The sequence below is a fragment of the Colius striatus genome, chromosome 1 (assembly GCF_028858725.1).
Source record: "Colius striatus isolate bColStr4 chromosome 1, bColStr4.1.hap1, whole genome shotgun sequence".
Lineage (NCBI taxonomy): Eukaryota > Metazoa > Chordata > Aves > Coliiformes > Coliidae > Colius > Colius striatus.
The window spans coordinates 11,390,095-11,415,321 of record NC_084759.1 but is presented as its reverse complement, the minus strand read 5'-3'; the positions used below and the strand labels follow the sequence as shown (position 1 = coordinate 11,415,321).

Below are 25,227 nucleotides of genomic sequence, written 5' to 3'. Positions count from 1 at the left end.
AAAGCCCAGAGTAGCTTTCTGTAATAAACAATGCTTACTTGCCTGTTGCCTTTCAAGATCCTTCTAACGAATAGATTACAGATTGTTTCTTTGGTGTCATCTAATGATTTTTTTTTCTCTGCTTCTTTTCAGCTCCAAGGCTCCTTGAAGAGAAAGTTAGTGGTGAATTTGTCACCTGTCAACAACAAAAGACCCAATGGCGTTTCAGAGAGCTCTTTCCTTGACATTAAGAGGATAAGAGTGGGTGATAATGTCTCAGTGGGACAAGGTGGACAACATGTTAACAATTGCCAAAGCCAGTCAATGTCAGGAACTATGTCTGTAGGGCAAGGATCGCAAAGAAAGGCCAGCAACCTAGCAAACAATACACATGCTAGTGGGAATGGCATGTTTAATATGGCTTTGAAAGAGGTAAAGAAAGAACCAGGAGAAACTATGTCCTGCAGCAAACACTTAGATGGCCAGATGGCCCATGAGAACATGTTCCCTAACAGATATGGGGAAGACTCGTGGGAACAAATGATGGATCTGGAGCTTCAGGAGCTATTTAATGAACTGACTAACATATCAGTGCCACCAATGAGTGATCTTGAGCTAGAGAATATGATAAATGCCACAATAAAACAAGACGAGCCATTCAACATTGACCTTGGGCAGCAGAGCCAGAGGGGCCCTGTGAGATCTCTGCAGATGGATAAGATGGTGATAAAAAGTGAATATGCACCAGGCATGAATCAGGCTCCTGTGGGCTCCCCACAGATGAGGCCTTCTTCTACAGGTCCAGCCTTCACTATGGCCACCACTGCCATGTCCACTTCTTCACCCATCCCTTCAGTACCTCAGAGTCAAACACAGGTATCGCAGGTTTCTTCTGTGTCCAGCCGGCCATTGCCCAACTGGCAGGAGGTCTCTCACGCACAGCAGCTCAAACAGATCGCAGCCAACCGACAGCAGCATGCCTTGATTCAGCAGCAACAGCAGCAGCAAGGCCAGACAGCCAACTGGTCCACTTTGTCTCCATCAGGACCTTCCCCAGGACCCTTTGTGCAAGAGAAAATCCCCAGTCCTTCATTTCGCCAGCAGCAGTTCAGCCCACAAAGCTCAGCAATGCTTGGGGTACCAGTGAATGGAAACCAGTCAAAAGGGATGAACAACTATGTTTATAAACCAACCACTTCCCAGAGCAATCCCATGGACATAATGATGCAACAGAAGCCTCAGGACCTCAACAGAAACTTTATCAACAGTGCTCAGCCACCACTAGAGCAACATCACAGCAACACAAAGCCTTTGTTTCATTTTAACTCAGAGCAAACAAACCAGCAGATGCCTTCAGTTTTGGGTTCTCAAAACAAGCCTGCCCTTCTGCACTACACACAGCAGGCACAGGGTTCAGCTCCTGTGCAACAGCCACAGCAACAGCAGCAACAGCCGCCACAGACGCAACCTGCTCAGCCTCTCCCAAACCAGTCTCTTCAAAGGCCACCTAATGTACCCCTAGGAATGCAGCAAAAAATGATGCTTCAGAAAATGCAGCAAAGCCAGCAAATCTCAGGTCTGCAGTATCCAGTCTCTCAGCAGCATAGACAGGTAAGGCAAATTCCTCCTTATTTGGAACAGAATGATTCTGGTCTGGGTAGTAAAAAGGCTTTTGCAGCCTGGCCTCATTCCTCCAGGAGACTGGTGTACTGGTGGCAGATAATGACCATCTCAGCACATACTTTCACAGAGCTGGTGATGGTACATTTAGCACCTATTCAGGTATATCACAGATGCACATTTGTAAGAATTGCAAGCCAGGCATGCTCATCACACTTTTTTCTTAATGCAATGGAGTGGATATGTCACTGCTTTGTATTACGTAGACACTTGTCAGAAAGGTGAGCTGGTAGAGCAGATCTAAGTTTTTTTTGGAACCCTATCTAAGTTTTCCAGCTTACAGAAAAAATTAGACTCTTTTAAACAGCAAAATGTTAGTGAATTCCTATGTTATCTTAGAGAATGTCTTTTACAATGTTATTTTTTTAGGCCATCGCTTTCCTCAGGGAGGCTGGGTTAGGAAATTCTGCTTTTAGATATCTTTTGACTGACATGACAAAAATACTGTTTGCACATTTGTTATCTGTTTGGCAAAGAAAACCTAAGACTTATCTGTGAGCTTTATAAACACCCAGCACACTTCTGGGAATATTCTGTGGATAAAATACATGCTTAGATATGAAGGTGAAGGTTGCCACAGATACGTCTACAATTATATACCACGCGGCCAGCTCCCACTGTGTTATCACGAGACGGTTTTTATCATCATCAGTTGTTATAGCTCAGTTATGCTGTGCCAAGACACTGTGCACCAGTGTCTCAAGTTTCATACTTGTTAAAGTTTGAATATGCAGCCTCACTGTACCCCAGAAACTGGAAACCAGGTGCAAACCAAATAAAACCTATTTGACCTTGAGACATTTAAGCCACTCTGAGTAGTTTTGGAGGGACTTGGGCTCAACGCATCTCAAGATATGGAATGGCAGTATAGATGTGGGGTTCATTTGTGGATGTGAAAAACAGCTATAAGGAACCACTGAAAAGCAAAAGCTTTCCTTGGGCCACTGGATGCTCTCTTCTTAGGCATATTTCCTCATTCTCTTAATGGACTGGCAGGAAGATGAATTTTAACAGTTCCTTCATTCAGCGATGATAAAGCTTCCAGCAATCTGTCAGCACAGGGGAGACAGGCAGAACTTTTGCAAGCATTACTATTTTTCTGAAAAAAATGTGCAAGGTCACATTCTGGAAAGGAATAAAAGCGCTGAGAGCAGCTCTGCTTGAGGCAGCGTGAAGTCCTTGCCCTGTGTCCTTTTGGGCTGCTGCTCAGGGAGGTAAGCCAACAAGATGGTACTTGGCAACTTGGCTGTAGTGGTACTTGCAAGATTTATCAGGAGTGTAGAGGGATCTCTTACCTGTGCAGCCACAAGATCTTTTGGCTTAGGAAACTTGCCCTAAATAAACTTTGCTGACTGCCAAACTTCATATTACACCAAGGAAGGAGTTTTGCCTATCACCACAGACTTCTGCAAAGCTTTCCAAAGTTTCTTGTCAGCTGGCCACTTTCCACAGTTACGTGTGCGGGATGTGGCTACCTGACCCACAGCACAACTGAGAAGCTTAGTAGCTTTGTAGACACAGATTATGGGGCTTTGGCAACAACAATGTCCCTTTTTTCTATGCTTTAGATTTAACTGGGTTTTTTTAGCAATCGTTAGCAGTTGTTCCAAAGCTCTACTGAAATTCAGAAAACCAGGTAGGTCTTTCTCAGTAGCTGCTGGAAAGACACTTAGAAATACAATTGGTCCATAAATTGCAGAGTTTTGGAAAGGTTTGCACACAAATGTTCGTCTGGCAGTATTTATGAGTTCTGTGGACTCCTTCAGCGCCTGCTTGCACAGCTGCAAGAGCCCACCTACCCCTTGCTCAGGGCCTGCTTGCCCTGGAATTCCTGCCGGAGTATTAAATCAGAGTGGGAGGAGACACCACAAGTATTATCTTCCCATAAAGACATGGGTCAGCTCCTGCTGATCTTAGCAATGGGGACATCACCTCATTTAGGCTGCACAGTCATCTTTCCTGGAGGGTCATCTCCACCTCTGAGGATCCCTACACATCATTAACAGTAATGGATGATTAATTACCAGCATTTACTAATTAACTTCATGATTAATATCTATTTTACTCAAGTTCTATTTCTTCATGACAAATCAAGATATGATTCTGCTTGGTATGGTTAGCTCCTCCTCATTATAATTGTGGACTGTGAGGACCATGTCAGAACTGGCTGGAATGCTTTGTAGCTGGAAATGTGAGTGCACATTTGTAAGGGGCTGCTGTGACATTGCCATGGGATAACCCTGACTGGGACACTAGAAATTCACATTATCAGCTGAACCAGCTCACCCCTTGGGATTTTAGTCCCCAAGATTTAAGATCCCCCAAGTCTGTTCAAACTTAACTTGGCTTTATCAGACCAAGCTGGCTATTAGGAAACATAAGGCTCCAAATTTCTCTGCTTGTCGCATTCACTTTGTGTCAAATCGGAGAAAACTTGTAGCAGGATTTGCTAATGAGACACCTTCTGCCCCTAGGGAATAGTCATAAAAACTATGGAAATCATCTTAGTTTCCTGGAAGGTCAATATGAATGGAGAGTTCGTTTGCTCCTCTGTTTTATTCCCCATTGTTTTAGGAAAGATTCACCTTTCCATTGTCTATCAGAATGCAACATATGCACAGCCATGAAAAAACTCGCGGAAATTCAACACTCTCTTTCTTTAGGTGATAATTAGAAGATCCAAATTCTGCACAGGTTTGAAATACTTATACAGAACCAAGGCTGATGAGGGGAAAATCTGTAACTGAGCTTGGGTAGAAGTTTGAAGTCTAACTTTCCCCTTCTAAAGAAATATAATCCAGACAGTGAAAGATGCTTCTGAAGCAAGACTGAAAGTTTTTGAAGAAAATACCTCAATATTTTAAACAACTCTAAAAAATTCCAGATGTATTTTCAAAGTTTTTGATCATCCGTAAGACCTGCTCAATAAGATCCATTAGTATCCTGTGAAGAAGTCAAAAAAAACCAATTAAAAAAAGAGAAAGTACATATCTACTGAATAAACTATTATTATCCCACCCCTTCTGGTTTTGAGCTAAGGCCAAATTAAACTCAAAGGTTTTTCTCCAAATTCTTTTATTCAGCTTCATTCACTCAAGGGAGGGGAGAAAAAAATCAGAGCTCATGAGAACAGGAATCCTAATGGAGCAAGGCCAGTCTATCTACTTCGTGTGGGCATGTGCCCTATTGGCTTTGGAGGCAAGGATATCCCAAAGGGCCATGAGAGTTTCAGTCCTCATTTTACACAAACAACCAGTTGTCCTTATATTTAAGGCTTTGCAAGCATCAGTGTTGTCCCTATGGCTACAACTCACAACAGTACTTCCTCGTGCAGAGCTTAGGGCTATGGTAGTCCTTGTTCCTTTTTAACCACTTTGACAACAGGATCATCTTCTCCTTTTTCCCTTTTATCTTTTTTTTTTATCTTTCCCCAAGAACTTAGCAATGTGGTGTGGTCAATTGCAGGTTGGGGCTTTTTTGGCCCTTACTTGCCCTAATTGGGGCATGCCTTAGATAATTTTCTTCACCTGATTTTAATGGGCTCCTTTTAAATCCCACCAGTCTCCTGTCTTCCTGAATACCAAGCAGTCCCTTTTTCCTGTACCTGCTCCAAGTATGAATGTTCTAGCTCTGTCTCTTGCTTCATGCTGTGCTACCCAAAGGCTTTGTGGTTTGCAGCATATAGCCACTGGCCTTTCAGGTGCACTGTAGCCCAAGGACACACTTCATTTGTCTGGAGAAAGGCCACAGTACAGCACTGCACCAAGGGATGTGCCATCAGGGAGAGGTTTCTGCTCAGAGGAACTCCAGTTGCTGAGGTGACCCACTCACCTTGCAGCCCTCCTACATTGTACCAGTCCTTCAAATGCCTGGAAAAGCAGTGCTTAACTGATGCATGTGCACCCCTCTCAAATATCTCCAAGGGATGATGTTTCAACTAACCTGGCAGCTCTGTGGAGGTGCTGAGATGGATTCTGCTCTCATTTTCTCCAGTGTAAACCCAAGGTAACTTTGTTTATTTTCAGGAAGTATAATTGGACTTACAGCAGCATAATAAGCAGCAGGATAATGGCCTTTTTTTAAAAAAATAAAAAGCATGGGCACCATACAGATCTAATAAGAAAAATGTGTTAAACTGTCAGATTGTTAGAGTGCTATGAGAGGAAGAAGCACCAGGAGCAAAAGATCTAATGGCTTCTTTGAATGTGCAGCTATAAAAACTCTTGTTCTCATCCACTGCTGAGTGATAACTTACACCTCTAATTTAGCCCCAAGAAATGTCTCAAAGAAAATGTGGCTTCTTTGGATGGTTCATATCAAAATAATATTTTCCTAGACCTTTGTATTTACTACTAAAGAAAAAAGGAAGGGCATGTTTTGGTGAGGCAACCTCTCTGTTTTCAAGTGTGAAAGAATTATTTTTCAAATATCTGTGAAATGAAGAGAGAAAACCTACAGTGGTTTGGGGTAATTGGTACAAACTAAGACTTAAATTCAACTTAGATCATAAATAACAACGATTCCAGGCTTTTGGAATCTGCAATAATAGAAACTGTTCCATAGTGTAAGAAAATAACAATGTGACCTTTCTTTCAACACTTACTATAAAAATAATATTTGAATGACAGCTTTTCTTGATAACTTCTTTTTGGTCACATTCTTTCAAGAAAGGGCTTCTGAATTAAATATGCTGGATAAAATCTTGAGTATGTCCCGATAACAATTGTTGATTGCAGGGTCATAGCTGATTTACAGGCATGAAACCAGGCAGAAAATGTCATAAGTTGATGTGTTGTCGTGGTGGGCAGTTTTCTTGGTAGTGACTTTTTCCTTCTCAGTTTGCTGAATGACAAATACAGACCATCACAGTGTGGATGGTCAGTCCCTGGGGACACTGTAGTTCAAAGGCTCAGAGACATTGCCAGTTTCATAAGGTTTCTTGAACTCTTTGCATGAAGCATTTATGCTGGTAGAATAGTAGAGTATTAGCCCCATAGGTCAAATACTTCTGGGTTTGGGGATTTCAGAAGTAGCTAAGACAGTCCCTGTTGTCTCGTTTGAACTGCTTCTTGAAGGTACTTCCATAAAGATGCCAATAAAACCCATTATTACATTTGCCTGGGCAAGTTCTTTGCTAATGTCAGCACACTTGAAGTCTTATTTATTATTTATTAGCATTGTGAAAGTGCCTGGGAGATCCAATGACAGGGCAAAATGTTATTCTATGGAGACCTGGATGGACTCAATTAAAATGGCACCTGTCTCAAAGGCATGGATGGGGTTGATCTGGCTTCTCTAAGAATCAAAGAGAAGGACTTTAAAGGATATCAGTCTGTACCCACTTGTGTGTCTAGGGCTGTTGATTTGAGGACTGCAGTGATGCAGGAGGCACTTCATGAGCTGGTCAGTTGTCTTGACTATGAGGAGAAAAATGTGCCGTTGTAGACAGGAGGCACAGGAAGGGTGCTTCAGTCCTCTGATTTTACTCCACTGCCACATGGAAGACATGGGCTAGGGTAGGGAAGCAGAGGGACAGCCAAAGTACTTGGTGTGTACATAAGAAAAAATGATGACGCCTGCAAGGAAGAAAGGGCAGGTGAGGAGACCTACAGTGCTGGTGGCTGATATTCCAGTTTACAGGCCTGGGGTGGTGTCACCAAAGACATGGGTTTGCACTTATTAAATCTACTGGAAAAGATGTATAACAGGACAAGACTGGGATAAGAAACTGTGAAGCTGCAATGCTAACCAGGAGGCAAGGGGCCAGGTCTGTTTCAGATCTAGTTCTCTGCTACTAAGCAAATTAGTCTGCTATGACCTGTGATCTCATCAACAAGGGCTTCTTACCTGGTTGAAGTGAGGATTTCTGCTATTTGCTGCATGTACATCTGAGGCCACAGTCAATCCCTGAGTCAACTTCCTGCAGGTATTTTGGAAAGGCAGCCTGGAAAAACAACATAATTCCATGGCTATTTGGAGCTGGCATGATGAAAAACCCTTTCCTGTAAGTTTTTGCTTGTTTGTAGGCAATTTATGAATACCTCAAGAGGTCAAGCAACAAAGTAATTTTAACAAGCCCCAGCTCCCATTTCTCTCCCTATTATTTTAATTCCCCAAACTCAAATCCCAGTAATTTGTCTCTATGGGTTCAAAATGAAGGAATATTTTAATAGCAAATACTTACTCTTCCACTCAACCACTTTTACTGCTGGTGTTTTTACGGTGGAGACCTGCCCTAGGCCACAGATGATTGTCATTAAGTTATTAACAGACCTAGTAATGTTCCTTTTAATGTGAGTTTTCGTGGGTGAATTTACCATTTGCATGTGATGGTGATCCAGAAAATCGGCCAGATGCTCCAACAGAACTATTCTAGAACCATCTGCCTGCTTCATTTTCTGCATGCCTGTTTCTGATAATGTGCACATACAGTGTAAGAGACAGCTTTTGCCCTGAAGAATTTAGAATCTAAATAAGCAAGCCAGCTAAACCTTGAGAAGAAGGAAATGCTACTATATATTTTATATATTATTATATATCTTGGGGAAGACGGAAGGAAGATATTCAAAGCTGTTATAATCAATCCACTGGAGTAAGGACATTTACCATTGCAGAGGAATCTTGTCAGAGTGTGGAGCTGAACCAGACCTAGTGTCAGTCTCACTGGCTTTTTGTCCTGGGATAGTGCCTGAACTTACCAACTCACATCTGCTCATCTTAACCAGACTGCCCCTTTGTCTTTGGTCTGAGATACTTTATAGACCCAACATGAACAGCTCTGAGCCCTCACTGCCTGTGCAGCCCCTCAAAGACCTCTGGAGCAGGTGCCACAGTGCTTGATGCTTTTTTCCTTTTGTACCCATAGATTGATGGTAAACAGCCTATTGAGATGCATCCAGTAGCTTGCCAACTCTCCAAGGGGCCCTTGAAACACCTGTGCAGGAGTGAACATGCCCTGACTGTGCTTGAGGTTCTGCTTGTTGTCTTGTGCATGAGGAAGGAGTGGGATTTTGAGGGCAATCTCACACCAGGTTAAACAGGCCAACCATGTTGAGTTTGTGTAATGTCTTCAGAAAGAATTCTCAGTTCTCTGTCCCCTCTGATGAGCCTGTTTTGTCAAGCCCCAGATGGAATTTGGAAGGGGGCTGAGTGCCTGAAGCAGTTGGTCTGTCTGAAAAGCCAAATGCCTTTCATAGAGTCTTTTAATAGTAATACTTAGCCTTGACACAGCAGTAAAAACATGAGAGTTGAATGATTCTCCAGTTTTATAGGAAGAGATGAGGAATCAGTGAATCAGTAAACATCACAGAAATAGGGTAAAAGGAGGGATATTTATCCCTCCCTGTCATACCAGTTACCCATATTTAATGTTAGCCCCCTAAGCTTCCTGTGTAACCAGTGAGGAAGGTACAGCTCAGAGTACCTAAGCCAAACATGTATGTGGGGCATACATGTTCTCACTGGAGGAGACTCTCAAGAGTCCATGAGCCCAGCTGTGCTGCTCTGCCTGCAGGACATGTGCAGACTCAAACTAAGCACATTGCATGAATTGCCCGCCAATATGTCAAAGGAAATGGAGGCCAAGGGGCTTTGGCCACTCTTAGATGAGGTTTCACAGGATGGCAGAGATAATCTAAGGACTAGGAGCTTCAGAAAGGGGCAAGGAGTCCTCCCTGACCCCAGCCATGTGTCCACTCCTTCCTCTGGCACCAGCTCTGGCACTTGTCTGAGCTCTCACAAAACTGATGGAAAACTATCCTTTTTCTCTCTGTGTTGGTTTTCTCCTTTTTTAATGACTTTCTCCAGCTTATGGGGCCAAAACCAACTTTGGCACAAAGCAAGTGCAGCAGCACGTAGCTGGAAGCAAGAAGTCAAGATGAGATCACCCTTGCCAGCAGCAGCAAGTTGTTAAACTCAGGTGGCTGGTGGTGGGGAACCTCAGCTATGGGGGCAGCTGGAAGTGGGAGTGGAAGATGGAAAACTGACTGCAAGAGAGAGTCTAGGTGTGGAATGACAGGAATCGAGGGCTGGAGAGAGTCAGGGAGCAGAAATTTTAGTGCAAGGGAAATGCTGGGTGGGATTTGGTCCAGAGTAGGACAAACGTGATGAAGTGGACAGAGACTGGGAGAGGAGGTCGTGAAGGAGTAAAATGCAGAAGAGTGAGTGCCTGAGGGTAGGAAGAGGCCCAGGTAGGCAGAAATAGAGTGCAGGCTGGGTTTGGGTGAGAGGGAGTGAGGGAGAAGAGCTGGGAGTTCAGGAGAAGGAAGCTGAGAGTGAGTCTGGATGCATGCAGAAGAGGACAGAAGATCCAAGGGTGGGAAACAGTGTGGGAGAAAATGGGCAGACCAGGAGCTACTGATGTACAGGATACAGGCACCTACAGTCTTTGCAAAGGGAAGAGTGGAAGATTAGTAACACTTGAAAAATAACAGTTTCTGTGTCCTGTGCCACCAATAAGTGAGGGGGCATAAGGGGCTTGTTGTCCAGTAGTTCCCAAAGCATCTGAAGGAAGTCTTGAGGACAGGACGGGAAATGCATCTTTCCAGACCTTCCTCACTCTGAGCCCTTCAAGTTGCCGGCTGAGAGGACACACTACATATTTCAGACCATACTATTCATCTTACCAATCTGTAGGAAGACAGAACAAGCAGCATATTTGTCCCACTGGAGAAAAAAAAATGAATACATCCCATTCTCCGGTTTTCTTCCTTCAGGGAATCCTACAGTTCTTCCACCATCCCCATCAGCAAGTGTAACCATTGAAGAACCATTGTGTATAGAGTGAAATAGAGTAGATTATTTCAGTTGGAAAGGACCTGCAATGATCACCTACTCCAACTGCCTGACCATTTCAGAACTGATCAAAAGTTAAAGCATGCTGTTTGGTCATTGTCCAAATGCCTCTTAAAAGCTGACAGGCTTGGGGTACTGACAACTTCCCTAGGAAATCTGTTGCAGGGTTTGAATGTTCTTGCTGCCTTGGAGAAGATGCACATGAGGAAGAATGACAGAGATCAAATCATCCTCTCAGATCTTCATAAGAAGCTGAGTAGTCCACCTTGGTTGAAAAGTTCCCCATGACTGACTGATACTAAAATACTTGCAATGGCCAAGGTGAGAAGATGAAGAAGGATGGTATTTTGGTGGAGTTAGGTTGTTCTGTAATGTGTAAGAGGGAGAGACGCTGAGGACTTTCTGTGAAGATGACATGAATATACTCTCACAGTCTTCTCTTTTTCCAGTCCTTTCTATAATTTGCAGTTGCAAGCTGGGCCGTAGTCTGGCTCCAAGTGAATAATGAATGACTAAAGGATTTAGTGCTTTGGTTCTGGTTAGAAAAGCATCCAACTTTATCCATTGCAGAACCAGATTTCTTTGAATGACTGTAAACTGCAATCCCAGCTAAAGCAGGCTTTGCTGGGGTGACTCCAGTCTTGTCTGGTTTCAGCTAGAATGGAAAAAAAGGAAAAGAATGGCCTTCTTTTTCCCTACTGGAACTGGTAAAATACATGGGAAGACATAGGGATTAGCAGAAGTATTGAGGGCTTCACAGCCTAAGTGCAAAACAGAGTGGGAGGAGGGAGGGTGGGAGCAAGTTCTGGCTATCCATCCTTAATCCAAAGCTGCCTGCTCCTTCCCAGGCTATACTTCACTGTCATAGTCTTGCAAATTCACTCAAGGAATGAAAACAGACTAACTTTAAGCTTGTTCCCAAAGCTGCAAATTTGTCCCTGCTGGGTGTTAATTTAACTGCTTCCAGGGCACCAGGATGTCTACTAGTGTTCCTTTGCTTGCTTGCTTCTTTTTTTTTTCCACACATCTGGTGGTGTGAAAACTTCCAAGGCACCACACAGAAGAGTGATGAACTGACCACTTTTAACCCTTTCTGCAGCATTCCAAGCATGAACCTGCCTGTCTCTCTCCAGCATTCTCCCCCTATGGCAGAGTCCATGTACCTTGTTAAACATGGGATCCACCAAGTCTAAAGTGGGACTTGGGAGCAATTCACTGGCTGAGAATTGACCCTTTCTTCAGTTCCATCAACTACTGTTTTTCCTGTGAACAAACCTGGCTAAACAGTAATAAGACTTCAAAATTTTCCATCAGGAAGAGACAGGTTTGGGGCAGGGGGACGTTTTTTCCAAAATATTTCTTTTTTCCTCTTGTTTTTATCTGGTGTTGCCATTTCCCAGCAGGGAGGACGTTCAGTGCAGTAGTTTCACTCACATTATGACAAGTGATGCCTTTTCCTGTTGGTTTTTGATTGTTGTATTTGTTCTGTAGTGGCTGCATTAACTGTTTATCTGCTGCATTGATTGAACCTGAGCAAATTCAAAACAATCTGTGTGTTTCATTTCCAGGCACAGCTGTTGTGCTTTACCTGCCTTTCTCCCCTTTGCTTTCTGTTGAACAAGTTGTTTGGATGACCACCTCACTTGTTTCACTAACATGCTCCTACCAATGGCCTAAAAGCTGGTGTTTTTTGTCTTTAGCTGGAGTTTCCTAAATGTACTTGACACCCAGATTCCTCTTCTGATTTGGCCTGTTGTGCAATGCCAGCTTTATGGCACAAGGAGGGTGCAAAGTCCTCCTTTGCTGCCCTCCTCTCAGTCCTCTTTACTTTTAATCCTGCAACCCTTCTTCTGTACTTCCATTCCAGTGATGCTCCCTTCTCAGCTTTGGTTCCTCTTCAGCATCCAACTCTGGGGAGATGAAGCTCCATGGAGAAACATCTCTCAGCCATGTGGGCTGCTGAACACAGTGAGAAAGCAGCACCATCCATAACACCAATGTGGGAGACCCAAAAGTGACGCAGTCCTTGACTTTGGTATCTTCTGTTCTTCATGTAGGATTTCCACTGATGAGTTTTGTTTTTAAAAAAAGTAAAGCATATTAAAAAAAAAAATCTTTAGATTTTTAATCCTCCTGAAATGCTTTCTGGAGCATTGGACTCACCTCCTCAAAATACTAATGGAATTTGGTTTGTGTTTGTACTAGATGATCTCTAAAGGTCCCTTCCAACCCCTACCAGTCTATGATTCTATGATCTCACCCTTACACCAGAGCTTTTTAGAGCTGCAGAATAGGACTTGTGTCTATAGTCAAATTATTTATGCAGGTCTAGAGAATGTCGGACTAAAAAACATTTCACATCCACCCCTGTTTTTCTTCTGATGAGTTTTCCAACCAGTCAACCTGATTTGAAAATGGCCACAAGTAAATTTATGCTGGAAATCAGCAGCACATTCCCAGCAACTGGAGAAATTGTTTGGCTTCCTTGAGGAGATTGCTGGAGGCCAAAAAACCTAACTGCTTCCAAGATAAAATTTAGAATAAATATTTGATGCTATGTAGTAGCAAGGTACTCAGTTTAAAAATGGGACCCCTTTCAGCTCCTCTGCTTTCATAGCAAAATGTAATATAGTCTTCTGGCTGTCATCGCCTGTGGCCCTTTCTTTGAAGGAACCGAGTGGGGAGCAGTGTAGGCCACTACTAAGCAAAGTGGAGTTGATAGCATGGCTAGAGACACCAGATACAGACATTTAATTGTAGCAATAATTTAAATATATGGCCTGCTGTTGCTATGATCTCTGAGGATGTTTTGCTTCCCTTCCTCCCAAAGAATCCAACACAAACCGAAAGCTAGTCAGCTGGTACAGTAATTGTATATAAATTTGCACATGAATCCTTAATTAAAGTCAAGCTGTGGAAAAAAATTGAAAAGGATAAAAGACCTTTGGACATTTGCTTGAAGATCACTGTGCTTGATACCAGAGAATATAGAACTGCTTGAGGTGTTTACTCAAATGGACACAATGTTAATGAATCATTTTAATCACCTTCATTATAGTTTTTCTACCATAGTAGAAAGACTACTATGCAAACCCGAGGCTGACAAAAAACAGCATGCATAACCCAGTGGCAATTGTGAGGCTGCTAATTAGATAACTTTGTCTTCATATTTGCATTTGAGCCTACGGATCTGGACAGCAGAGTACGTTGCTCTCGGGGCAAGAAGCCAGTGAGTGGCTGCTGCCCTGTGTCCTCCCAAACAATAGTTTTGAGGTGCCTTAGTCTCTTGCATCCCCCAGGATAAATATTGGGCATAGTCTTTATTGTGATTTTTCTCAGATTTTTCTCACATCTCAGATCTGTTTGTGGCAACAAAACAACGCAGGAGTTGGAATTATGCTATAAATGTGAGTAAAACAAGATGCAGAATGCCCAGATTTTGTGTTATTTTAGCCATGCAAATGCTACGAACAAAAACTAAACCAAATTCAGTTCATGCACAAATATCAGTACCAACACTGAGATAGCAGTGATAGCAGAAGTAATGAAATTATGTAACATATGTCAGTTGTTTTCTGTGTACTAATTCATCCATAAAGCTTCTGTGAAGTAACTATTAATTGTTCTCTAAATGTTACAAACGGAGACTGTGAGATCAACACTTTTTTTTTTTAAACTCAGCTGTGAAGTTAAAGCATTAGAAACACATGTGTGCATCTAAATAGGTGCCCTGGTACAAAGTGACTGAGTCAAGGAGATCAGTACTTGTGAAAACAGGCCACGTATTTAGATGCGTAAGTATGGCTGTAGTTTTAGTCTCCAAAATAGAGTTGTGTTCAGAATTAGCATAAACTTTGCAGTTTTTATAGATTTTTTTCAAATTAAAAGTCAAGAAAAAAAATCAGATAGGCAAAGATTCCTACAAATGTCAGTGAATATTTTCAGGAAACTGCCTTTTAAAGATTTAGAGGTTTCAGCAACCAAAGTGGTCAGAATTTAATGTCATCAGTATTTAAATATATAGAGTTTTAACCAGTTTACAAATCTGGAGGTTTACATTCCATGCTGAGGGAGGCTGTGTGTGTCGATACTTGTATGTGATCAGAATGAGCTCATGTTCTCTGGAGAAGCATCTTAAGACACAGAATGGCAAATAGATGCAAGATATGATCTACACTTTCAGATGTAGATCACGAGATAAATTGATTTCACACCAAGGCTCATGAGTTTGCATCTCAACTACTTTATATGTGTCCATTTACACAAAAGGCAAATACATTTTCGTATGGGATGATGCAGAAGGCAACTCTGTCCTTGTAAGTTTCAAAATAGTGCTCTCTCAATGATTGAGAAAAGCAGGGTTTTGTTCCTCATTCAAACTCCAGCCTTCTGTCTTGTCCGTCAGGACACAGTGTTACCGAGGTCCTGTGAGAAACACAGGGCAAGCCCCGTAGTGAATGGGAAGGAAATGACATCTACACTCACGTTAGTGACATGGGGAAGGCAAACAGGGAAGAGTTAATCACTGTGTCTCTTAGCAGGAAAGTTGTAGGCACTTACCATCAGGAAGCAAAATGAGCAAGAGGAAGGCATCTTATACCTAACACCAGGGACCACTTTCTGTTAGCATATGTGCTAACACATATGTGCTAAAAGTAAGCATGGATTCAAAATTGCAGTGGGGAAAATTCAGAAGAAATATTTGCCAAGGGTAGCCAGACAGTATGATGTAGATACAACATTACACTCAAAATGCATGAATGACAGAAGATGAAGAATATATGGGACGCAATCCCAGCACATAGTGTCTCTGTCCCTATAGTCCATCCCTGAAAATCTCCTGGTCACTCTGAAGGTGACCACTGTAACACATAGTTCTGTTTGAAGATGCAGAAATACTGCTGCTTGATCATAGCAGAGAAGGTTATTAATACAAAGAACGCCAGAAGTGGTGCCTGGTTTGGAGGAATTCATTGTAGTCGCCTCTTCCCCAGTGAAGTTCAGGATCACCTAACCTACCAACCCATCATTGCAGGAGTATTTTCTACAGTTGACTGGTCTCTAGTTGGTCTGGTTTGGCCCAACAATCCCAGGGCATGTGGAAGTGGATCTACTGTTTGCTTTTGAGTGGTGAGAGCAGGCCCAGCAATATGACCATGAGCCATGCCACTTGACGAGGATTGTGTTAAAGATGACAGCTCTAGGAGAGCTTAGTACACCCCTCAGCACTTCCTACTAGCATGGAAAGCTCCTGTTGGTACCTTTAAGGCAAGTTTAATCATCGCTTTTACAGGGTAGCAAAATGTCCTGCGGAACACGAATGATGGAAAGGAAATAGTGATTTTTCAGACACTTATAACCAATCCAAACTGGAATGGCATTTCAAGGAGAAATCAGAAGCAATAGGGTCAAGGTACAGCCCTTGCTGAGTTCCAGAAGTTTCTTGCAAAAAAAAAAAAAAAAAAAAAAAAAGAGAATTAGCTTTCTAAACTAATTATTGTAGCATCCCTTTCAAGGAGAGTATGTAAAGCTCCCATAACACTAGAATCATAGAATGGTAGGCTTGGAAGGGACCTTCAGAGATCATCTAGTCCAACCCCCCTGCAGAAGCAGGGTCACCTAGATCAGGTTGCATAGGAACATGTCCAGGCGGGTCTTGAAGACCTCCAAGGAAGGAGACTCCACAACCCCTCTGTTGTTCCACTGTTGTTCCAGCCTGTGCCACTGCTCTGTCACTCTCACGGTGAAATAGTTTTTTCTTACGTTTAAGTGGAACTTTTTGTGTTCCAGCTTCATCCCATTACCCCTTGTCCTATTACTATCTACTATAGTAAAAAGAGATGTCCCAACCTCCTGACACCCACCATTTAGATATTTATAAATGTTAATAAGATCTCCTCTCAGTCTCCTCCAGACTAAACAGCCCCAGTTCCTTCAGCCTTTCCTCATATGAAAGATGTTCCAGTCCCCTGATCATCTTGGTGACCCTGTGCTGGACTCTCTCCAGCAGTTCCCTGTCCCTCTTGAGCTGAGGAGCCCAGAACTGGACACAGGACTCCAGATGAGGCCTCACCAGGGCAGAGGAGAGGAGCAGCAGAACCTCCCTTGACCTGCTGGCCACACTCTTCTTGATGCATCCCAGGATGCCATTGGCCTTCTTGGCCACGAGGGCACATTGCTGGCTCATATTTAGTTTGCTATCAATCAGGACTCGTAGATCTCTCTCTGCAGAGTTGCTCTCCAGCAGGTCGACCCCCAGCCTGTACTGGTGCATGGGGTTGTTCCTTCCCAGATGCAGGACTCTGCACTTGTCCTTGTTGAATCTCCTGAGGTTCCTCTCTGCTCACTAATGCCTGCTCTTTACCTTGTGTTCAAAAGACTTCTGCCAATTTCTAGGGTGATCTGCAGAAATAATGACAATGAAACTTGTTTACTCCTCCCCATTAGTGCAAGTCCCTAAGAAAAAAAATTGCTTCATTCTTATTCAGGCTGAGATCTCCTTTATATCATTGTAACCACAGAAAGGAGTCTTTATTTGAAGAAAAATTTAATTACATATTCAGGCCTCTTTGGTGTAACAAGGACTTAGTGTTAATAAGAATCAGGCTTTAGGTGTTCCAAATGCTCTTTAAAAAAAGAGACAACAATGTGCAAAGTAAACTCCAAGTTATTAATTCAAGAGCAGTATGAGCAGCAGCAGCAGTAAAGAAACCTGATATATCCATCAATCAACACCATGGAACCCTGTTTGTTTGCACTAGTTAGAGAGTGATGAATAGGTCCTCTGTGTAAAACATTCAGCTACAGTGTGAGAGGGCAATAAATTATGTTTGTTAATTTTATATGCCATACATAGAAAAATCACTAAAAATTGTTAATACACTGTAATGGTGACAGAAAGGTCTGGTGCTGTAGGAACCTTCACGCAGTGCTTTTTCATCTCCACAAGTGAAGGTCTCTCGTGGCATTTCCTGCATTCCAAGGACTGTGATATAAAAGGCCCGTAGGAAGAATTTTACCTACTAATCACTCAGGTTCCCAGCTGCCTCACTTGACTATGCATATTTAAAAATGATGCTTCTTGCTTACTCCTATGATCTCCATTACCTCAGCAGTCAATGGAGAGACAGAAAGCCCCAGGGTCTGAATGACTGTCTCCCAGGAGGTGCCCAAGAGAGGTGGATTGATATGTGGTGGTGGCGGATGCAGGGAAGGATGATACCACGGCTGACCCTGCTCCAGAGAGCTGGAGGCAGCTGAGGTGAATGCCCTCATCAGGGTGGTCTACGGGCAGGCATGAGCTCAGCCATGGGGCCAGGCTGGCAGTACAGTCCTGGCCTTTGAGCAACCAGCAATGAGCACCAAGAGTCTGGTCTCAAACAATCCCGTTCTGACACACGTAGAGAAGATATTTAGACCTGGCCAGCCAGCATAGACTACGTAACAACCTCAGCTGCTTTCAAACTAGACCACAGTCAGTGGGCACAGTCTTAAGCCCTAGTTAGACTCTTGCAATTTTGTTCATTTTTATCGGTGTGAGCTCTTTCTGCTTTTGGCTGTGCGCTTTGACCAGGACAAAACTTTGTGCACACACTCCCAGCGCTCTGCCCTAGGGCTATGCTGTTGTGTGACTCCATTTGTGTTTTCACACCCATTTCTGTTGCAGTCGAGGCTAAGCAAATGCGTGTGCAGCCTCTGTCGTGCTCACGTCAGCTGAAGTCGCTTTTCAGAAATCGTTCCTCTCTAGATAAGCAGGTTGATGTGTATATTTTGGAAGAGAATAGTCTGCAATGACACTAAACAGCGTATGTGTGAATATTTTTTTAATTCTCTTCCCTCAGAGGGCAAGCTTGAGAAACTGCTTCACTTTCCAGAAGCTTGCTTTACAACAGTATTTATTTCTCAAGTCACGGCAGCAAGGAAGTGAGTCTAATGCATGAGAATGTTGCCATGTTATTTAATGGTAGTGTAAAAGCTGCGCTTACTTTCATGGGAATGAGGTTCTTTGCCAAAAATGAGATGCCTCAGCTCCCCTGTGGGACTGCATCCTAGTTTGGAAGGAGCAGAGGAAGCCGCTGTGAGCAGTCAGGGCAGACAGCAGGAGTAGTGGTATGTTTGTGGGAGCCTTTTTGTCTGAATGGATGGGCAGCTCAGCACTGCATGGGGTTCTGAGACTGGCAGACCTGTCTCCTTCTGGGGCCCTCAGTTCAAGAAGGACAGGGAGCTGCAGGAGAGAGTTTGGCTCAGGGCCACAAAGATGATGGAGTAGGGCATCTCCCTTATGATGAAAGGCTGAGGGAGCTGGGGCTCTTCAGCTTGGAGAAGAGGTGACCTCATTAATGTTTACAAATACATAAAGGATGGGTGTCAGGAGGATGGAGCCAGGCTGTTCTCAGTGACAACCGATGATAGGACAAGGGGACAATGGGTATAAACTGGAACACAAGAGGTTCCAAAGAAATACAAGGAAGAATTTCTTCACTATGAGGATGCGGGAGCACTGGCACAGGCTGCCCAGATGGGTTGTTGAGTCTCCTTCTCTGGAGATATTGAAAACCCACCTGGACGAGTTCCTCTGTGACCTACTCTAGGTGGTCCTGCTCTGGCAGGAGGTTGGACTAGGTGATCTCTCAAGGTCCCTTCGAACCCTTAAGATTCTGTGAACTTTTCCTCTCCCTGCCCTTGTACCCCAGCAAGTAACACCTCAAGCTGTTGCCTGCTCCTGCCAGCACTTGGGCAATGCTCTCATTTACATGTGGGTGTAAACCCTAAGTAATTGCACTGACACTTTGCAGGGTGTTAACGACAGGGCAGAGTTCAGCCTGCACACACATGACAGCACAACACATCAAAGAGGCCAGTCTCTACAGGGGCATCATAGATGATAAAGTCCAACCAGTCACCTCAACACTGCCAAGCCCACCACTAAACCATGTCCCTCAGCACCTCAGCTACACAGCTTTTGAATATATCTAGGGATGGTGACTCCACCTCCTCTCTGGGCAGCCCATTCCAGTGCTTAGTAACCTTCTTGGTGAAAAAGTTCTTCCAAGCTAAACTTCTTGTGCAACTTGAGGCCATTTCCCTGTGCCCTGTCATCTGTCACTTGAGAGATTGACCTCCACCTCATTACAACCACATTTGAGATAGCTGTAGAGAGTGATCATATCTCACCTCAGTCTCCTCTTCTCTAGGCTAAAGCTCCCTCAGCCACTCCGCATCAGATTTGTTCTCCAGACCTTTCAACAGTTTTGTTGCCCATCTCCATATAATTAGAAAATACTGTATATTGGGAAGACTTCGCTGATGGCAGCACTGAGCTTCATCCCCCAAGCTGTACAGTAAAAATGAATGTAAAAATAAGACTAGCTTTGTTTAACTTGTTCAACACAAGTTATTTAAACCCCCTGTCAGCAAAAAGTATTTTTCCCAGCTATTTTTATTTATTGGAATCCAGGAGAACTCATTAACACTGGTGTTTTGAACTGTAGTTTAATAGAAGGCAGACAAATACAGTTCATTAAAATATGCATGTTTGATGTTTGAGGTAATGTTTGCACAAATCCTCTGGGGGAGGATACTATCGAGCTAAAATGATGTTTTTCACAGCCAAATGGCATAATCTCATTAGCAAAGTTTTGTGATCAAGATGAAAGGTACACTTAGTAATTGCAAGGGATAAAGAAACATTTTTTTTCTATATAACTGCCCTTATTACTCACAGATAACAGATCCAATGCAGACTGTTACATTTCCTTCTTTTCTCTTTCTGTATTTTTGCCTTTACCACTCCCTTTATTTATTATTCATGAGCGTTTTTTATGGACTGGATGTAAGGAATGAGGGTAATTTCAGTTTGTCTATTTCATGGCAAAAGAACATCCTGAAGAGATGGCATTTGCTGACATTTAGCCCAGAGATATCGATAATGATCAGGGTAATCAAAATTTTTAAATCTTAAGTTCTTCTATGTGCCTTTCCTCCAGATTCTGGCTTTCTCACAGGCTGTTCAGCACACTGCTCTTCAACCTCTTCCAGCTGGTGAACCCACATTACTTCAAGAAAATCTGCAGACCCAGAGTAGCAAATAGAAATCTTGCTTTTCATAGTTACCTTTTGACCCTCAGAAGTAATCTATGGACTCCCAGGAATCTGATATTATGCTGAAAACTATGGATATAAGCAATCTGAGGGAGAAAGGGTACATCTGCCAGGAAAGTATAGCTCTTCTAAACATTCCTCTGACCACATTGTCTTTGGAGAGAGTGAAAAAAACCCCAACCTTACCTCACTTGCAGGGTATGGGAAAAATCCTTTTTTGCCCTTAGTTCAGTAACTGCTGTAATAGCAGCTGGGGTGGCCTTTGGCCTGTATTGTTACAAATAACTGAAACGAAACCGCAACACAGCCAAAGCACTGGACCTTCGTGTGATCCTGGTGACCATTCTTTTTACCTGTTCTGATGGACATTTCATTGTGTTCCCCCTGGCAGTTTTGGTTCAGAAAGCAAGATCGATTGCACTGTGATTTTTTTTCTGCTCCTTTATGGCTAGCATGCCATCTCTGTAACCGAGGCCTCTAAACCAGGAACTGACACTGTTCCCATGTCCTAAATGATGATATGACCCTTTAGGGTTTAGTGATGTGTTAGTATCTTCTCATGACACTATACTGTATCTCGTGTTCAAACATGATCACGACCAGGGCTGTTTCTGTACCCACAGATGTGGATGGCAGAAGGCTAGCTAGAGCTGCACCAGGTACCTTTTGCAGCCCAGTTACCATGTACTGGGGGAAAATTAAAGAGCTTAGGTTAATGAAAGACACAAGAAACAAAGGTGCTGAACCAGGATGAGATCTAAAATGATATTTTGAACATACTGGCTCTTTTTTCAATCTGATTCCTCCTTCATCATGCAGATTTATAGTTTTCATGCAATTAAAAAGCAATTTTCACTGTGAAGGTGAGTTTTATTAGCATGTACAGTAGACAGCAGGAAATCTCTGTGAAATATTCACACACTCAAAAACTCTCCTCCTAGTGGCAAGTATCACTTTTTACTGGAGAAAAGACATATTTCTCCTATCATAAGCAGAGAGGGAGGATGAGAATTTGTCCTTGTTCATCTTCTTACTAGCTGTATCTCAGGAACTTTACAAAGGTAATCCAAACTTGTTACTTTCATATCATAAAGCCATGACTCAGGAATGTGCCCAGCTGAATCCTCCCCAATGCTACCACAGTGGCTGTGTGCAAGGGCATTAAATCAGTTGTAGGAATCACAGTCACTCCTCGTCTTAAAGCTCATGTTGCTCCCAGAGTGATATAAATTTGATACAGGGTAAATGAAGTCCAGCCCCATCAAATTCAGGTACATCGATGCCAGCTGCAGCAGTAGGTATTTCCCACCATCCCTTCTCCTCCTTGCTGGTCACAGGACTGGCTGAAGCCCTGGATGGATACATCCATGCTGACAGACGTGTTATGATCAGCTTAATTTATGTCACTCAGCAGAAGTAAAGCTGCCAGCAGAAAGGCTCCTGTCAGTATATAGTGCATCTCCACTGGGGCTATGCCAGCATCTCTGCTGAGATGGAAATGTCCTGGTGTGGCCAAGATAGGATCTCCTTCTGCTATCCTATTGGAGGTCTGGAGTATTATCTGGTTGTATCACCCCTGTGTAAAGCCTCTTTTACACAGCAGAGGATTTGAATGTCTCTTAGCATACAGCCAAGTTAGCTAAAGTGGGGCTAGTCTTCTAAAGCCGTCAGCATGCATGGCTGCAGCCAGAGCTACAGGAGTGCATAGCGGCTTCTGAGGCCATGCAATGGGTCTGCAAAACGCCTGCCTAGGACGCATTCTGGCTCAAGACTACAGGACTTCTCACTGGAGCGATACAGGCAGCTGAGTCACTGCACTTTAGGCATCTTACCAGTGTCAGAGAGAGGCCGCAACTGTGCCCTTGTGCGTCTCATAACCTTTGTGTCATGCTTCCCTTGAAGGCAGGCCTCCATTTCAGGGAGTGTGTTGGCCTCTGACAAAGTCTCAGGAGAGCCCATGCCTGGCAAAGCTTCTTGGATGTATTTGTGATCCCTCAAGAGCTGTATGTACCATGAGCCAGAGAGGCTGGGGCAGAAACCAAGCCATGGGGAAGCTCTGCTGCTGGGGACACAACATGCTGCGTGCTCACTATGTGCTGCCTGGTCAGAAGCCATGCCGTGGCTTCAGTTGGTGCCGTGAGCCGTCTTTGTGGCCTGGGACGGCACTATGAGCCATCTCTGTGGCTTAAGTTGGTGCTAGGAGCCTTCTCCATGGCCCAGGTTGGTGTCAGCCATCTCTGTGGCCTGGGTGGCTGCTATGAGCCATTTCCCTCCACGTGACTCAGGGGTGTGACCGATACACCAGATGAGTCCTGTGTGACTCAGCTCTATAGAGCTGTCTAAAGATGGAAGCAGCAAGACACGAGAGCTGCTGAGTGTTGAAAGGTTTTAAAAACAAGAACTCAGTACATTTTTTGATGAAGATGCTTAGGCATGCCGGAGGTCAGGTTTTCTAGAACTCTTCACTTGACAGCTATCTCTCAGATGCATGTGACTTTTTACCAGTCAGAATGTACCTGCCATATCCATCTCTTCCAAAGACATTGGAGCCAAAAGCCAAAAGTGAGGGATTTTGAAAAGCTGATCCATAACTGGTGGTGGCTGTCATCCCAGGTTTGATGTTGAGACGCTACAATTTGAAGGGGTGGGTGAATGATTGGTTCATGTAACTGAGAACTGCTGCAGAGGCGTTGGCTACAGACTGTTTGTTGCTGCCTAAGCATTCAGTTCATACCTTGCTGAAGTCCATTTAGAGAGGGTTTTGGACTATTGGCTGATTCCTTCAGTTAGAAAAGTTCAGTGATCCCAGCTGACAGGAGTCTTAAAATTGAAACATGACTCTATTCCAGCCCTTGGCAGCAAGTCTGTATCAAAACCCAATGTGGTCACCCCTGGAAGGAGGAACAACTGTATGATTTCTAGTTACACTCAGATCTGTCGGAAGCTTAGGAAGAAGAAAGTAGGTAAAACAAAGAAGCAGGAGAATAAAATGTGTTGTCTAAATTTCTATGTGCTTTCCAACCTCTTAAGTTTTTTTGAGAAAAACGTCTAAAGTAAGCTTTTCACTGGATGTAGCACTATTGCAATACTCATTTTGAGGCCAAAGCTTCACTGCTTATGGACAGAAAGGAAGGGAATGAAAAAGATACCTTCTTACTCAACTCCTCAGTCCCTGGTGTGCATTATGAGTCATATCTGCTTATTTTGCTAACAGAAACAAGTTTTTACTCTTTTTTTCCCTTCCTATTAGCAACACATAGCACTCCCAGCTAAGGGAGGACTGACTGGATGGTACTCTGGCTCTCAGATCACCAACAGAAGAGTTAACAATGTTTTTATTGCTGTGATGATGCACAAGCTGGAAGAACACAGCCTGACATTCAGGCCTCAGGTAGCATTCACAGTCCTGGCAGCTTGAAGAAAGAAATGAGGGATTTTGCAATGGAAAAAAAATGTGAGCCCACATTCACAGCAGATACTACGCAAAAGTATGTGTATGGAACCCCACAGATAGATAACAGACTGCTTGGGGAAAAGAAAACTATGGGACAAGTCCTACCCTGAGTAAACTCTAAGCCAATCCATGGCCTTTTTCAGGGCAGAGATGTGATCTTGAGTGGCCAGAAACAAAGCTGAAAGGGAAGACAGTGGGGCAAAGCAGAAGACCGTATAGAAACCAAGGGTCTTTACTGTCCCAAGACCAGGTGTCCATTCACCCTACCAGTCAACACGAGCTGGGACACAGTGTGAGAGGATGCCCTCTTCTCCCTCCCCAAGAAAATCCATAGTTGGACTTGGGCCATGTAAATGATCCGTGAATGATAAAGAAACAGCTTGGTTGATTTGTCAGTAGAGAAGGTTCATGACATGAAAATCCTGTTCAGTCTCTTCTATGTGCCATGATTCTGCATTAACAGCCTTAGGGCCAAGTACTCCAGTTTGTTTCCAATATTGGAAAGCAAAATTTAACCAAACAGACTGGCTAAACTGGGATCATGGCAATGTGTTTCACACTGTTGAATCTGTCTCTCATGTTTGTGGCTAGCCAAAACAATTTCCAGGGAAGTAAGTAGGGCTAGTAAGTGCCAATTTTGCCTGACCCTCATGCATATAGGACTCATTGTCCTATCTCTATCATTTCAGCTTTCCATACATCTGTCATATGTGGGAGGATACTGGTGCCAGCAGTCCTTTTCCCCTCCAGTTGCCACAGAGCTGTTCACGATACATATGCTTATTTACACTCACTGGCAAGCATTCCCAATGGAAGCTGCTCTCAAGCACGATGCCAGCACACAGCAGAGGTGAAACCAACAGGCTACAATAAGAAGTTTTGCCCTTGAGGCAAAAAGAGGGATGGAGACAAAAAGCATTTATCATTTCCTGTCACTACTATTGTCTCGTGGTTCCTCCTCAGCTAATGCCAGACCTCTGGCAGTGGAGCAAGGAGGGATGGGAGGACTCATGCTGTGCATCCATTGAATTAACAGTTTGAAGGAAGAGGCTTCCAGTAGCTACTTGAAGAATCAGTTAGAAGTCAACCTCAGGCAAATCTCCTACTCTTTAGGTGGGTGACTTTGAAGGGTAGGATTTGCCTTGTGAATTCATTTAGTTTAACAGAAAGGTTTTCATTCACAGAATCACAGAATGGTAGGGGTTGAGATTAAATGCACT

The 25,227-nt window shown here is 43.5% G+C and overlaps 1 protein-coding gene across 1 annotated transcript in view; it reads left to right on the top strand.

Annotated features, from left to right (window-relative positions):
- MAML2 (mastermind like transcriptional coactivator 2) overlaps positions 1 to 25,227 on the top strand; it is a 218,678-nt gene that overhangs the window by 147,933 nt on the left and 45,518 nt on the right. Inside the window, exon 2 of the mRNA XM_061991618.1 lies at positions 133 to 1,590. Within this exon, the coding sequence (XP_061847602.1) occupies positions 133 to 1,590 (1,458 nt within the window). The remainder of the gene's footprint in view (positions 1 to 132; positions 1,591 to 25,227) is intronic.